Source organism: Panicum virgatum, chromosome 2N (assembly GCF_016808335.1).
Source record: "Panicum virgatum strain AP13 chromosome 2N, P.virgatum_v5, whole genome shotgun sequence".
Classification (NCBI taxonomy): domain Eukaryota; kingdom Viridiplantae; phylum Streptophyta; class Magnoliopsida; order Poales; family Poaceae; genus Panicum; species Panicum virgatum.
In genome coordinates this window covers 19,711,170-19,726,473 of record NC_053146.1, presented here as the reverse complement: position 1 = coordinate 19,726,473, position 15,304 = coordinate 19,711,170, and the positions used below count along the sequence as shown (strand labels likewise).

Genomic DNA, 15,304 nt, shown 5'->3' with positions numbered 1-15,304 from the left:
TCAGCAAAAAGGAAAACCAGAGCCTCACAAACCCTGCATAGTCTAGCTATAGTGGGCTACTTAGACCCGTTGACGGTTAAGTCTTGCTGAGTATTAGAATACTCAGTCTTGCTGTTGAAAACCTTTTCAGGTATGAGTTTTGAGGAGCAAATCGCTAGCTTGACCTACCCTTGCTCGTTGCCTCCTGGCTGGTCCGTAGAGTGGGACACGTCTTCGACCGGCAATGACTATGGCAAGTGATACCATGCTTGGGCTAGCCTGGTATCCTTTTGCGACGTGTTGTAGCCGTCGTATTTTATCTTCCGCTGTCTAAACTCTGAACTTAAGTTATGGCTTGTATAACTATTTACTAAGGTTGATCTTGTAATAATGCTTTAGAACTGGTTTGTAATAACTTTTATGCCTGTAATGTAAAACTTGTGGTTGTAATATCTCTGGACTCGCCTTCGTGCGGGGTATGCTTGTTCGATCCGAGAACCGGTGGTTGTATTGGGACGTTACCCGACAGACCAAGGATTGTTCCGTTTGAAGTGCGTTTGAGCCGGTGTTGCCTTTATGGTGATGGCCTGCGCACTTGAGCCGGGATAATTCAGGTGGTTCTGCCACAGCTGGTATCCGAGCTGCAAGCATACACCAGAGGTGTTGGAACCTTAAAAATCGTTTTCCGTATAAAATTGGAACAACAAGGTATTTCGGAAAACTACGTTGGATTCGTTAAGGGTTGCGCATAGAACGTAAAGTCCTAGGGAATTTACTGGGAATTACTAGGTGGTTATTTATGTATGGTTTATATTATCTGACTTCCAGCACTTTACATTTTGTCAAACCATACTCACAAGCAACTCTTAATTCTTGTAACGACGCACCTACGTTGAGGTAAGAAGGTAAGGATCCTCAGTCAGCTGAGGGAGTCTGACCTTCCCGTCGGTGATGCGAGCCGAACGCTGCCCTCAAGCAGTGGCTTACTTGAGGTGCTTCCAATATACCGACTATTAGTTGACTATATTGGAAGTAAAGTGTGCTCAGTTAGCTGAGGGAGTCTGACCTTCCCGTCGGCGATGCGAACCGAACGCTGTGCTCAAGCAGTGGCCTACTTGAGCTGCTGCCAATATATCGATCTCGGTCGACTATATTGGGAGTAAAGGAACTTGTGAATACGCTTCTGAGTAGCGTATGTTAACGTTGGCCATACGGCGGGAATTGTATGGCTGCCGCTTCTATAGTGAGTGGTAATGTTTGGGGATGCTTTCATGAGTGCTGGCATGAAAGGTTCATTGGATATATATATGTGTTCTGTCAATCTTCTGCAGGTACACTAACCGCGATTCGATAAGTTAAGAATGGTTAGAATGTATCGACTAGCTATATAGGGAGAGCCGTATTTATGTATGCCACCGTGCTAACCACGTAAGCCCAACAATAGTTGGCAATTGTTTATCTTGTGAGGACGGTCAGGACGTGCATGCATATCTAGTTGATGTTTGAATTGGTTCTTAGTGTTTGAAGTTGTTACCTAAGCTTTGTAAGGAATTTCTAGTATGAATTCTCATAGATAAGTGTTAGTGTGCTTAAATCATGAGTGAGTTGAATTTTGATTTTAGTAGCATGCTTGTTAAATGCTTAGGTTTCCTTGGATGAAAAATAGGGTTTTGAGTCATGCCTTCATCCTAAGCCCCATCTTGTTGTTATAAGGATCTTTTCATTCCTTAGAATCTCAAATGATGAACCAGTACCGATTGTGGTTTGTTATTTTCTGAGTTTGGAACCATGTCATCTTTTGAATTAGGATCACATTTGCTTTACCGCAGTCTTCTTAAAGCTTTATTTGAGAAGTCTTGGGATAATCACATTACTCACATTTGAATCCTTTTTGATTCAGATGGCGGCTTGTCCTCAGATGAATTGGGATGAGGAAGGAAATGCTCATACCGACTGTCTGTACTGGGAGGGTTTTCCGAGGATTCTTTGGGATTCACTTCGTATCTTTCACTACCCAGATCCACCCCAGTACACGGGACGCCAGTTTTCTGAGGATGGGATTCAGAAGAACAGAGTTACCATGACCATTCCTCAGCACCCCACCTTGGATTGGCCACCTATTGATATTGAGGTGGTGGGATATCGTTTGGTTGATGCTTTTGAGACGGCAGCCCTCAGAGCTATTACTACTTTTTGTGAGCACCATCCTGAGGAGGTAGCTGCGTATCCGATTGGTTTGTTTCCAGCGGTCAGTGCTGGTAATGCAGAGTGGCTCTTCAGGGCCACACACTTTGGGCACTTAATTGGAGATGTAGCTGTGGAGACTATTCAGGCAGTAGTCAGATATATGAATGCGCAGTCTCACTACCAGATACTTCAGCAGCGACATATGGAGCAGGTGCTAGACTTAGCCCAGTCCTTCCAGCGAGGTCTTCGTTTGAGGGATACTCAGATCCAGGGACTTCAGGATGCCGTTGCTGGTAGGGATCAGGCCATTGCATAGTTTGAGCATCAGGCTTTAGAGCATGGTGCTGAGATAGAGCAGCGCAACACAGTTATTGGTTTTCTTCAGGGGCAGGTGAATGAGCTTCAAGCAGATTGGGCTGACGCTTTAGCCCATATTGGTGCGCTCCAGGAGCAACTAGATGTTCCAGCCGAGCCTGCAGCAGCAGAAGAGGACCCAGAGGAGATTGAGGGAGTTTCTGACTTGGATTCGGAGCACGCACCTGCTGAGCCTAACCCTCAGCCGGACGACTCTTCTTCTGGCAGTGCCTCTTCTGTGGGCAATCTCGACGACTTCTAGGCGTCTTAGACTTGTCCTAGATAGTTGTGTTTTCTCTTATTGTAGCATTTGTACATAGAGAAGATGATGTAAAATAGCCCTAGGGAGGAGTACCACTTGTTGTATTATATGTGGTAAGGATGTATGATGCTAGGTTGTATGAAAAAGGCTACTTTGGATGTAATATAAGTAGCGACTACCTGTTTGAAAATCATGATCTTCCTATTTGCCCATCACTTCATTTATGCGTTTCTAGGCCGTTTGATGAATGTTATTGATGTTGCAAGTTTTGGGGCATGTGTGCTCATCAAATTTTAGCCTATGAATCTTTGAGACTATATTTTAGTCCAATCACTTCTATGATCTCCGTTGGTTAGCCGCGTAGCACAGAACGGCGAAGAATGAATTGCTGGATTAGCTTCTTTACCCTTTCGCTCTCAGCGTTGAGTATCAATACGATGGAGCATGAAGCCATCTAACAGTTGACCAATTCTGAGTTTTGTGGGTTGTACAAACATGTGTTGTGCATATTATGCTACACCGCATTTAGTTAAATTCTGCTGATTCAATTTTGATATCCAATGTTTGATCACTGCATTTACCATTGATTTTGGGAGCAAGAGAAATGTATCTAATGGATGTCTTCCATAATTACAGATGGTTGGTCAAACTCGTGGAACGCCTGAAGGCTTCGGCCGTGAGAGTGGCAGTGGATCTCAGCAGCCACCGCCACCACCGTCGAATCTGCACGAGTTGATGGCCATGCAGACTGAGCTGCTTCGTCAATTGGTCCAAGGGCAACAAAATCAGCCCCGCCAATATCATGGAGGTCGGGATGCTCAACCTGCGGGTTACCAGGAGTTCTTTGGTACCCAACCTCCACTCTTCAGCCGAACTGATGACCCACTAGATGCTGATGCTTGGCTTCGTACTATCAATTCCAAATTTGCTCTGTTAGCGGTACCGTGTGCTGATGCCAACAAGGCCCACTTTGCCGCCCAACAACTTCGTGGTCCTGCACGCATATGGTGGGATCATTATTGTGAGATGCAGCCTGCTGAGCATGTCATCTCTTGGGAGGAATTTCGAACTGCCTTCAGATCACATCATATTCCTGAGGGACTGATAGAGAGAAAATTGAATGAATTCTTGGCTCTAAATCAAGGAACCCGCACTGTTCTTCAATATGCACAGACTTTCAATCACCTGTGCCAATATGCGGGCCATCATGCTGATACGGATGCCAAGAAACGTGACCGTTTTCTTCGTGGCCTCACTACCAAGCTCAAGGAACGCCTGAACCTTGTTCAGCCCAACACCTATAATGAGCTGGTCAACCTAGCAATTACTCAAGAGGACTGCATCACTGCCCATCGTGCTGAGAAGAAGCGGAAGGCACCCACAGGACCCTCGAGTGCCCAGCCACCGAGGTATCGTCTGGTGCAAAATACTCCACCCAGACCTCCACAGGGAAATGCCCCAGTGGGCAGACTTGTCTTTAGGCCGCCTCAGCAGCAAGGAGGATTCAGACCTCCAGTGCCTCAGCAGCAGCAACAGCAACAGCAGCAGCAGCAGCAATCTAGCCCAAGGCCAAATGCCCCACAATTCAATAGTGGGAATGGTAATAATCGATGCTTCAACTGCGGCAGTACATCTCACTTTGCCAAGAATTGTCCGCAGCCTAGAAGGAATAATCCAGGGCAAAACTCCAACCCGAACAACAACAAGGGCAAGGGCAAGAGGCAGATGCTACAAGTCCGGCAAGGGCGAGTTAACTTCACCACTCTCGCAGACCTTCCAGAAGGAGCACCAGTTATGACGGGTACTTTCTCTATCCACAATAAACCCGCAGTCATATTATTTGATTCTGGTGCAACGCATAGTTTTATAAGTGCCAAATTTGGAGCAAGATTAGGATTGGACTTTTGCCATACTAAGGGGTCTTTTATGATAACAACTCCTGGTGGGAAGATAGCTTCCAATCAAATCACTACACATGTACCCCTTAAGTTGGGTAGTAAAGTGATAAAGACAGACTTGATTTTGTTGAATTTAGAAGGCATGGATGTTATTTTGGGTATGGATTGGATGACTAAACATAAAGTACTGTTAGATATCTCTTCCCGAGCTGTCGAGATAGATTCACCACATCAAGGAGCCACCATACTCTATCTACCACAACGAGAGTGCTTCAACTCTTGTGCTTATGCTACAAAAGAAATTAAACTTGAAGATATCCCTATTGTGTGGGAGTATGCGGATGTATTTCCAGATGACTTGCCTGGAATGCCTCCTGATAGAGATATCGAGTTTGTTATTGAACTTCAACCCGGTACCGCCCCTATTTCTAAGAGGTCGTATCGAATGCCTCCAAATGAGTTAGCAGAATTGAAAGTCCAACTCCAAGACCTTCTTGACAAGGGCTTTATACGTCCAAGTTCTTCACCCTGGGGATGTCCAGCCCTGTTTGTGAAGAAGAAAGACAACAGCTTGAGGCTATGTGTTGATTATCGACCACTCAATGCGGTCACTATTAAAAATAAGTATCCTCTTCCCCGCATTGATATCCTATTTGATCAGTTAGCTGGAGCCAAGGTTTTCTCTAAGATCGATCTTCGTTCTGGCTACCACCAAATAAAGATCAGGCCTTGTGATATTCCAAAGACTGCTTTCTCGACCAGATATGGACTTTATGAATATCTGGTTATGTCTTTTGGTCTTACCAACGCCCCAGCATATTTCATGTACTTGATGAATTCAGTCTTTATGCCGGAGCTGGATAAATTCGTCGTAGTATTCATTGACGATATTTTGATCTACTCCAAGAATGAAGAAGATCATGCTGAGCATTTGCGTATCGTTCTTCAACGATTACGAGATCATCATCTTTATGCCAAATTCTCCAAGTGTGAATTTTGGCTGGACAGTGTGAAATTCTTAGGCCACACTATCTCCAGTGATGGTATATCTGTTGATCCAACTAAAGTACAAGAAGTGATGGATTGGGAATCTCCAACTTCAGTTCATCAAATTCGCAGTGTTCTTGGTTTAGCTGGATACTATCGTCGATTCATCCCGGATTTCTCCAGAATAGCCAAGCCTATGACGGAGTTATTGAAGAAGGGAGTGAAGTTTGTTTGGAGTGACAAATGTGAAGAAGCCTTTCAAACTCTCAAAGCTCGACTCACTACTGCTCCAGTACTGGCTACACCGGACAGTACCAAACCTTTTGATGTCTATTGCGATGCTTCTGGTACGGGACTTGGTTGTGTGCTTATGCAAGAAAACCGAGTTATTGCTTATGCATCAAGAGCTCTCCGGAATCATGAGGAGAATTATCCAACACATGATCTGGAGTTAGCAGCTGTTATACACGCCCTCAAGCTTTGGAGACATCATCTTATGGGAACTCATTGTAATATTTACACTGACCATAAGAGTCTCAAATATATCTTCACCCAAGCTGATCTCAACATGAGACAGAGGCGTTGGCTAGAATTGATAAAGGATTATGATGTAGAAGTGCACTATCATCCAGGAAAAGCTAATGTGGTTGCGGATGCACTCAGCCGCAAGTCACAATGCCATTGTCTATCTGTAGAGCCATTCAATGAAACTCTATGCCAAGAAATGATGAAGTTGAACTTAGAAATGGTACCTCAAGGAAGTTTGAACCATATATCTATTGAGCCTACACTTCATGATAGCATCATCATGGCACAATTACATGATGAGGGTATAAAGGTCATCAAGGAAAAGTTATCCCAAGGTGAAGCAAAGTACAAATGTTTCCGAGTGGATCATCGAGGAGTTTTATGGTTTGAATCTCGACTTGTTGTACCCAAGGATCATCAACTTAGAAAGCAAATTCTTGACGAAACCCATCTATCGAAGTTTTCGATTCATCCGGGTAGTACAAAGATGTACCAAGATCTTAAACAAAATTTCTGGTGGACTCGAATGAAAAGAGAGATCGCCAGATATGTTTCTGAGTGTGATGTCTGTCAAAGAGTTAAGGCTAGTCACTTGAAAGTAGCTGGTACTCTCCAACCTTTACCCATTCCGTCTTGGAAATGGGAGGACATCAGTATGGATTTTATTGTCGGTTTACCCAACACTTCTCAGAAGCATGATTCTATTTGGGTAATCGTTGATAGACTAACCAAGACCGCTCATTTTATTCCAGTGCATACAACTTATTCTGCCAAGAGGTATGCAGAGATTTATCTCGATCAAATTATTCGTTTGCATGGAGTTCCAAAGACGATCATTTCTGATCGTGGGGCTCAGTTTATTGCACGTTTCTGGGAGCAATTGCAAGAATCTCTTGGAACAAAATTGATTCGTAGTTCAGCTTATCATCCACAAACTGATGGGCAAACGGAGCGAATCAATCAAATCCTCGAAGACATGTTGAGGGCATGTGCTATTCAATATGGCAAGAACTGGGACAAATGCCTAGCACTGGCAGAATTCTCATATAATAATAGTTATCAATCCAGCTTGCAAATGGCACCATTTGAAGCGTTATACGGACGAAGGTGTCGAACTCCTTTGAGTTGGTCACAAGCTGGAGAACGCAAAATCTTTGGGCCAGATTTAGTCTCTGAGGCAGAGGAGAAAGTCAAAGTTATCCAGACTAATCTCAAAGCAGCCCAATCAAGACAGAAAAGTTATGCAGACAAAAGAAGAGATCCTTTACAATTCGAGGTAGGGGATTTCGTATATTTGCGAGTGTCTCCTACTAGAGGTGTTCAACGCTTTGGCGTAAAAGGGAAACTAGCACCCCGATACATCGGACCATTTGAAATTATTGAAACTTGTGGACCAGTTGCCTACCGACTTCGTCTTCCTTCTCAGTTGGCCACCATTCATGATGTCTTCCATGTATCACAACTCCGGAAGTGCACCAGGGTACCTACTGAGATCCTTGAACCACAAGATATCGAGATTGAATCCGATCTATCTTACACGGAGTATCCAATCAAGATTCTTGACACCAAAGAAAGAAGTACTAGAAGGGAGACAGTTAAAATGTACAAGATTCAGTGGAATCATCATACCGAGGAAGAAGCTACTTGGGAGACTGAAAATTTTCTCCAAAGAAACTTTCCCGACTTTCTTAGAACAAATCCAGGTATCAAACCTTTCCATTCTTAGTCTTCCTGTAATCTCGGGGCGAGATTCCTTTTTAGGGGGGAAGGCTGTAACACCCTAGGTGTTTGCACAATCAAATTGCACTCATTGTATGCATCTTGTGCTTAGTTTACTTGAAAAAGGACCTTTTTGTAATTATAAAAGGTTATATGTGTAATTATGATTTTATGCAAGGTCCTTTCTGCAGTTATATTTGAATTGGGTGTAAAATTATAGCTTTTGTGGAGGGTGTTTTTGCAAAATGTGGTGTAATCATTACATGGCAGGGAACTTTTCAAATCAGCCCAAGATTGAAATGAAATTTCATTGAAAAAGACAAATTCCTTTAAATTCAAATTCCCTTCTATGTTTTCAAATTTAGCTCTCTATCCTTTGATCAAATAAATTTTTGCACAACATCAAAGTTGTAGATCTTGAAAAACTGAACAACTTTTATGTTGGCCACTTTTGCATTTGAGCCCTGATTTAAAAGTTATTGCTTGTTTACAGTTTGGCCCCTGGAACTTTTGGAAATTGCAAAATAGTCCTCATCTTCTTCTCCAGCCTGCTTGCCTGCTCTGCTCCTCTGCGCCGCCGCTGTCCAGCGCCGCCTGCCGCCGTGGGCCGCCCCCGCGCCACCTCCTGCTTGCCGAGCTGCCCACGCGTCATGCCGAAGCCCCTCCACCGATCCTTGGCGTCGCGTTGGCCCTCTCCCTCCCGCGCCACGCGCCCAGTGAGCGCCCGCCGGCCGCCACCTCGACGCCGCCGTGGCCCGGCCAGGATAGAGCCCCAGGACCCCAGCTCACGCGCGCAAGAGCACTACAAGAAGCCCCGCAAGCTTTTCCCCTCGCCCTTTCGTTTGCTCCCCACTCAGACACCCCGGAACGCCGCCGCCGCTCCACCGAACGCCGGCGAGCCTCCAGCCCGTCGTCGAGCCGCGCCTCCACAGCCGCTCCGCCCAAATCGACCCCACCTCTAGCTTCGCCTCGACCCAGCGTAGCTCCCCAGCCCCTTCTCTCCCACCCTCAACCACTGGAACCCCCTCGCCGTCGAGTCCTCTCCGCCGCAGACCGCCCTCCTCCGTCGATCCGCCTTCTCCGACCATCTCTCATCGCGCCACGAGCCCCAGAGGGTGCGGTTCGACCTCCTCTAGCGGTTCCCCAACTTTCCCCATGCCACCGGAGCCGGACTTCGCCGGGAAACGCCGTGCCCCCCTGCTCTGTTCTTGTTTGCCGGCCAGGGACCCCGTGTTAGAATTTGGAAAAGTCCAGGGGGCTGTCTGTGAAGCTCAAGACTCATGTGAATAGTGCTCTAGGGACTTCTTTGTGATGATTTTCAGTGAACTTTGAAATTCAATATCAATTCATAGGAAATTCGTAAAATAGAAAATATTGATGTTTCGGAATCCTCTTGAAGATCTCTAGGCAGTAGAACCATAATATGTTAGGCTTTAGTTGCAAGTTTTTGCTGAAAATTTTGATTTGTGTTACTAGTGCATATATATTTGTTGTTTTTATCTTTTTCTTATCTACTGTTTGAAGCCTGATATTGCAATGAAATTTTTATGGTGATTTACTCATATGTATATAGTGTTGCTATAAAAATTTCGTGCTCAGTTCTCATGTATAGCTATTTATTTGATTTAATCCTTGTTTAATAGACTTTAATTATGGTAATTAGTTTATTTTCGTAATAAATCATGAAAATATTTCTACATGTTCTTCTGGAGCATCTTAGGTTGTCCAGGAAGTTTGAGCCTCAGTTCATGGCTAGAACAGGAGCTAAAAATGAATCTTGCTAATCTGTTGTTATGTTTTGTTTATTTTCTCATGTTTATTTATTTGTAGATAAAATCATGAAAAATTCACAGTAGCTAGCTAATTTCTTTGTAGATCTCCTGTTAAATTTTGAGCTTCTTATTTGTTCTAGTTTGACATGTATAATTCAAGTTTGTTCTATGTGCTGTCTGAATGACTGATTTGTTCTGATTAAATGGTTAGATGTTATGGCATGATTTTTACAGGGTAGGTTAAATTGTTCATGTTCTGTTTAGTGTAATTTTGGCAGAAATTATTACTGTTTTTACTCTGAGTAGTTGATTTATTAGCAAACTATGTTTTGTTTGTTATAGAAAACCACCCCCCGCTTGTTTATGGAGTAGTCAACATCATTTGTGCTGTTGATCATGATGCCTTGTGTAGTTAGGTTTGATAGTTAACTACTTTATAAACGATTGCCCATGTGTTATGCTTGATTGCCAGTTGTTAGCCTACAACTTTACCATGACAGGAGTATGTTTATAAGTTTGTCACCTTTTGCATTTCATATAGATACGACTACGTTGACGGACGGGACGTACGAGTTGATCCCGGAGTTTGACGGAGGTGATCCAGAAGTCCAGGTGAACGCAGCTGAACTAACTGAAGCCCCGAACCAAAGTTCGGAAGAACCCCAGGCTGTGTTAGCTAGCGACTACCGAGAAGGCAAGCCCCGGACATAACCTATACTTCAAATTAATATCATTTACTGTTATTACTTGCTTGTGCATTTACAGTTCTTAGGATTTGAATTGAAACCCTAGATGCATGATCCTAGGAACCTATGTACTGAAAACTAGACTTGAGTTCGACTACTTGCTAAGCTTATAGGACCGGTAAAAGTCGAGTGATTGCCTGTCACTCGCGAGCTTTATAGGAATTACTTGTTTACTTTCTGTTATCAATATAAGGACGACGGACGGGGTCGTGTTCGATATCATGACCTTTGGTGAGACCCCGTCTGTATTGATGAACTTGCTAAGGTCGCGGTGTGTGGTAGCGGTGGTTAAGTTTTTGAAAGTACTAGCCACATGCCGTAAATATGGTACGCGGCAAGCCTAGTAGCCGATTGGACTGGGGAGTGGATATACCTGACACTCTCTCTTAGGGATAGGTTTTATTTTTATGTTGCGCAACACAGCGACTTCAAGGGACAAGGGTGGACCTCGTAGAAGGGTGGACCTTGGAGCCCTGTAGTCGGGGAGAGTGTTCCTATCCACAAGCCGGAAAGAAAGGTCAACGGTTGTTTGGGAACGACCCGACGGTGTTCCAGACGTGTGTGCTAGGTTTATCCTTGCAAGGTTGAATTTCGATTCAGAATCGTCCGCCTCTCACGATGATATGAGACTGCTTGATCCCTTTGCCACACAGAGTAATAAGAGCAACAATATTATTTATCAATCTTGTTGTTTGCTTAGTTTTCTACCATGTTTGGATAGTAGTTGCTTACATAGAATGGTTAAATCAACTAGAATCTTGAAAGCTAAAACTTGAAAGTAAGGACCTACTCTTTATTGCTTTTCAGCAAAAAGGAAAACCAGAGCCTCACAAACCCTGCATAGTCTAGCTATAGTGGGCTACTTAGACCCGTTGACGGTTAAGTCTTGCTGAGTATTAGAATACTCAGTCTTGCTGTTGAAAACCTTTTCAGGTATGAGTTTTGAGGAGCAAATCGCTAGCTTGACCTACCCTTGCTCGTTGCCTCCTGGCTGGTCCGTAGAGTGGGACACGTCTTCGACTGGCAATGACTATGGCGAGTGATACCATGCTTGGGCTAGCCTGGTATCCTTTTGCGACGTGTTGTAGCCGTCGTATTTTATCTTCCGCTGTCTAAACTCTGAACTTAAGTTATGGCTTGTATAACTGTTTACTAAGGTTGATCTTGTAATAATGCTTTAGAACTGGTTTGTAATAACTTTTATGCCTGTAATGTAAAACTTGTGGTTGTAATATCTCTGGACTCGCCTTCGTGCGGGGTATGCTTGTTCGATCCGAGAACCGGTGGTTGTATCGGGACGTTACCCGACAGACCAAGGATTGTTCCGTTTGAAGTGCGTTTGAGCCGGTGTTGCCTTTATGGTGATGGCCTGCACACTTGAGCCGGGATAATTCAGGTGGTTCTGCCACACCGCCACCTTCAAGCCAACCGGGATCGAGAAGTATGACGGCGAGTTGGACCCCAAGATGTGGCTGTGCACCTACTCCATCGCCGTCCGAGCTGCGTGCGGCGACAACGATATCATGGTTGCCTACTTCCCAGTCATGATGGGCCGCCACGCCCTCAACTAGCTTGAAGCACTTCCCGCCGGCTCCATCAACAGCTGGCAAGATCTTTGCAGTGCCTTCGTCCAGTACTACCAGGCATCCTGCCCGAGTCCCAAAACCAGATGGGATCTGGCCAGCATCATCCAACAACTCGACGAGTCTCTCCACGACTACATGAAGAGGTACTTCGCTAACTGTAATACCATTACAGAGGTTAATGACAGGGATGTTATCCACCACTTCCACCAAGGCCTCCATAGCATCGAACTATGGAGGAAGATGTTCGAGAGCAACCCCAAGACCGTTGGCGACATGATGGCGGTCATCAACAAGCACGCGGACATGGAAGACGCCGAGCGAGCTCATTGCCGGCACAAGACCAAGAACAACTCCTCTGAGCGTCCCTCCCAGCGGGACAACCGCCCGGAACGACGACGCGATGACCGTCCATCTCGCCACGGGAAGAAACACGACCATGCCGAGTCGTCCAAGAACCGGAACCGCAAGCGTGGCCCCAAGAACACCGTCGCCAGGAGGTCCCAGTTCCGCTCCACCCTCAACCAATCGGACCTGGATCGGCTCCTAGATGGCAAGTGTCCTTGGCACAAGGACGCGAACCACACCGCCCGGGAGTGTCGAGCACTCTCCAATGGCGTCACCAAGGACGACGACGCCAAGCGACCCTGCCACAACGACCGCGACAGGCCAAGTGGTTCCAGAACCACCCGGGCACACCCACGGAAGCGCAACTCACCCAAGCGAGACGACGACGAGCAGAGGGAAGATTCCCCAGGGAACTTCCAGGAAGAAGACAGGGCCGTCAACTTCATATTCGGCGGCCCCAGCAAGCCATCATGCCGGTGCAAGCTCAAGCTGGATGATCGTGAAGTCAACCTGGTGTTCAAACACCCGGTTGAACCCCTGCGGTGGTCAGAGACGCAGATCACCTTCGACCGTCGCGACCACTGGGTCCACCTACCCAGGCCGGGTGCTTACCCCCTCGTGGTCAGCCCGGTAGTTAGCCAGGTCCGCCTGGCCAAAGTACTCATTGACGGCGGCAGCGCCCTCGACATCATCTTCGCCAGCACATTGGAGAGCATGGGCTACGACATGACCACCCTGGTGCCATCTGACCAGGCCTTCTACGGCATCATCCCTGGAGCCGGGTTGACTCTGGTTGGCCGGGCCACTCTACCGGTCACCTTCGGCACCCGCGACAACTACCGCACCAAGTACATCAACTTCGAGGTCGCCGAGTTCGAGACCTCCTACCACGCCATCCTGGGAAGACCCTCCCTCGCCAAGTTCATGGCGATCCCCAATCACACGTATCTTCTCCTGAAGATGCCAGCTCCAAAGGGGGTCCTCTCGGTCTATGGAGATCTGCAGAGCTCCTACGCATGCGAGGCTAAGAACATCGAGCTCTCTGACACCCTAGAATGATCTAGGAACTTGGGTTTTGTTGCCCAGGCAGCAAAGAACCTCCCGGCGGACCAGCAGCAAATCCCCGACAAGGAGTTGACTTCCGAGTCGCAGCTCGCACCAGCCGTGGCGACCAAGGCCATCGTCCTCCGGGACGATGAGCCGCACAAGACCGTTGTGATCAGGGCCAGCCTCGACCCGGCATAGGAAGGCGCGCTCACCTCCTTCCTCTAGGAGAATTGGGACATCTTCGCATGGAATCCATCTGACATGCCGGGAGTCCCAAGGGAGGAGCCTGAGCACTCCTTAGACCTTGACTCGAAGGCGAGACCCGTCAAGCAACGGCTCCGCCGCTTCGCGCAGGATCGAAAGGAGGCTATTAGGGTGGAAGTAACCAGGCTCCTTGCCGCTGGTTTTATCAGAGAAGTCACACACCCAGATTGGCTAGCAAACCCAGTCCTTGTAAAAAAGAAAAATGGAGAATGGAGAATGTGTGTTGACTATACCAATCTCAACAAACACTATCCTAAAGACCCCTTTCCCCTACCACGCATCGACCAGGTCGTCGACTCGACGGCCAGGTGCGTTCTCCTCTCTTTTCTTGACTGTTACTCAGGGTACCACCAGATATCCCTTAAGGAGTCAGATCAGGAGAAGACGTCCTTCATCACTGCTTTCGGGGCCTACTGCTACAACACCATGACGTTCGGCCTCAAGAATGCCGGCGCCACATACCAGAAGGCCAAATCAGAGATGCCTCCAGGGGCAGATCGGGCGCAACGCCGAGACCTATGTCAACGATGTCGTCGTCAAGACAAAATGTAATGATCAGTTCATTGAGGATCTCTCCGAGACATTTGAAAATCTCAGAAAATTCAAATGGAAGCTCAACCTGACCAAGTGTGCGTTCGGTGTCCTGTCCAGAAAACTACTCGGCTTAATAGTCAGTAGCCGGGGCATCGAAGCTAATCCCACCAAGGTCAACGCCATCAGGTTCATGAAGCCTCCCAGGAGCAAAAAGGACCTGATGAAGCTCACAGGGTGTATGGCCACCTTGAGTAGGTTCATAAGCCGACTCGGCGATAGAGGCCTACCCTTCTTCAAACTTCTATAGAAGTCCGACAAGTTCGAGTGGAATGACGATGCTTCCAAAGCATTCTAGGAGCTCAAGGACTTTCTCACCTCACCACCTATCCTAACAGCACCAGAAGACGGGGAAGTCCTCCTCCTGTACATCGCCGCCACCACCAACGTGGTAAGTACCGTCCAGGTCGTCGAACGAGACGAGCCGGGTCACGTCTACAAGGTGCAGCGACCGGTTTACTTCATCAGCGAAGTACTCGGCAAGTCCAAGGCACGCTACCCCCAAGTGCAGAAGCTGTTGTACGCCATTCACATCACGTCAAGGAAGCTTCGGCACTACTTCCAGGCACACAAGATCAAGGTGGCCTCCTTCTATCCACTCGGCGACATCCTACACAACAGGGACGCCAATGGCTGAGTCGTCAAATGGTCAGTAGAACTCGGTGCCTTCACGATTGAGTTTACATCACGATCCACAATCAAATCTCAGGCATTGGCCAACTTCATCGCTGAATGGATCGAGATCCAAGATCTTCCACCCGACACCAGATCCGAGCACTGGATCATGTACTTTGATGACGCCCTCAACCGTGATGGAGCCGATGCTAGAGCCCTCTTCATCTCCCCCAAAGGTGAACAACTCAAGTACGTCCTCCAGTTACTTTTCAAGGCTACCAACAATGCTGCCGAGTACGAAGCTCTCATCCATGGTCTCCGGATCACTGTCACACTTGGCATCAAGCGTCTTTTGGCTTATGGTGACTCCAAAGTCGTTATACAGCAAGTCAACAAAGATTGGGATGCACCAAGGAGAAAATGG

The 15,304-nt window shown here is 46.8% G+C and overlaps 1 protein-coding gene across 1 annotated transcript; it reads left to right on the top strand.

Moving 5' to 3' along the window:
• The first annotated feature begins 12,153 nt into the window (after positions 1-12,153).
• LOC120662474 lies at positions 12,154-13,608 on the top strand. The gene is made up of 2 exons (XM_039941614.1): positions 12,154-13,227; positions 13,450-13,608. The coding sequence occupies exons 1-2, from the start codon at positions 12,154-12,156 to the stop codon at positions 13,606-13,608; spliced, it is 1,233 nt and encodes a 410-aa protein (XP_039797548.1).
• Positions 13,609-15,304: the final 1,696 nt, after the last annotated feature.

Coding starts and splice junctions, on each gene's coding strand:
- LOC120662474 (XM_039941614.1), top strand. CDS start 12,154: ATGAAGAGGTACTTCGCTAACTGTAATACCATTACAGAGGTTAATGAC. Junction 13,228..13,449: donor CCAAGTACATCAACTTCGAG/GTCGCCGAGTTC, acceptor TTTGTTGCCCAG/GCAGCAAAGAACCTCCCGGC.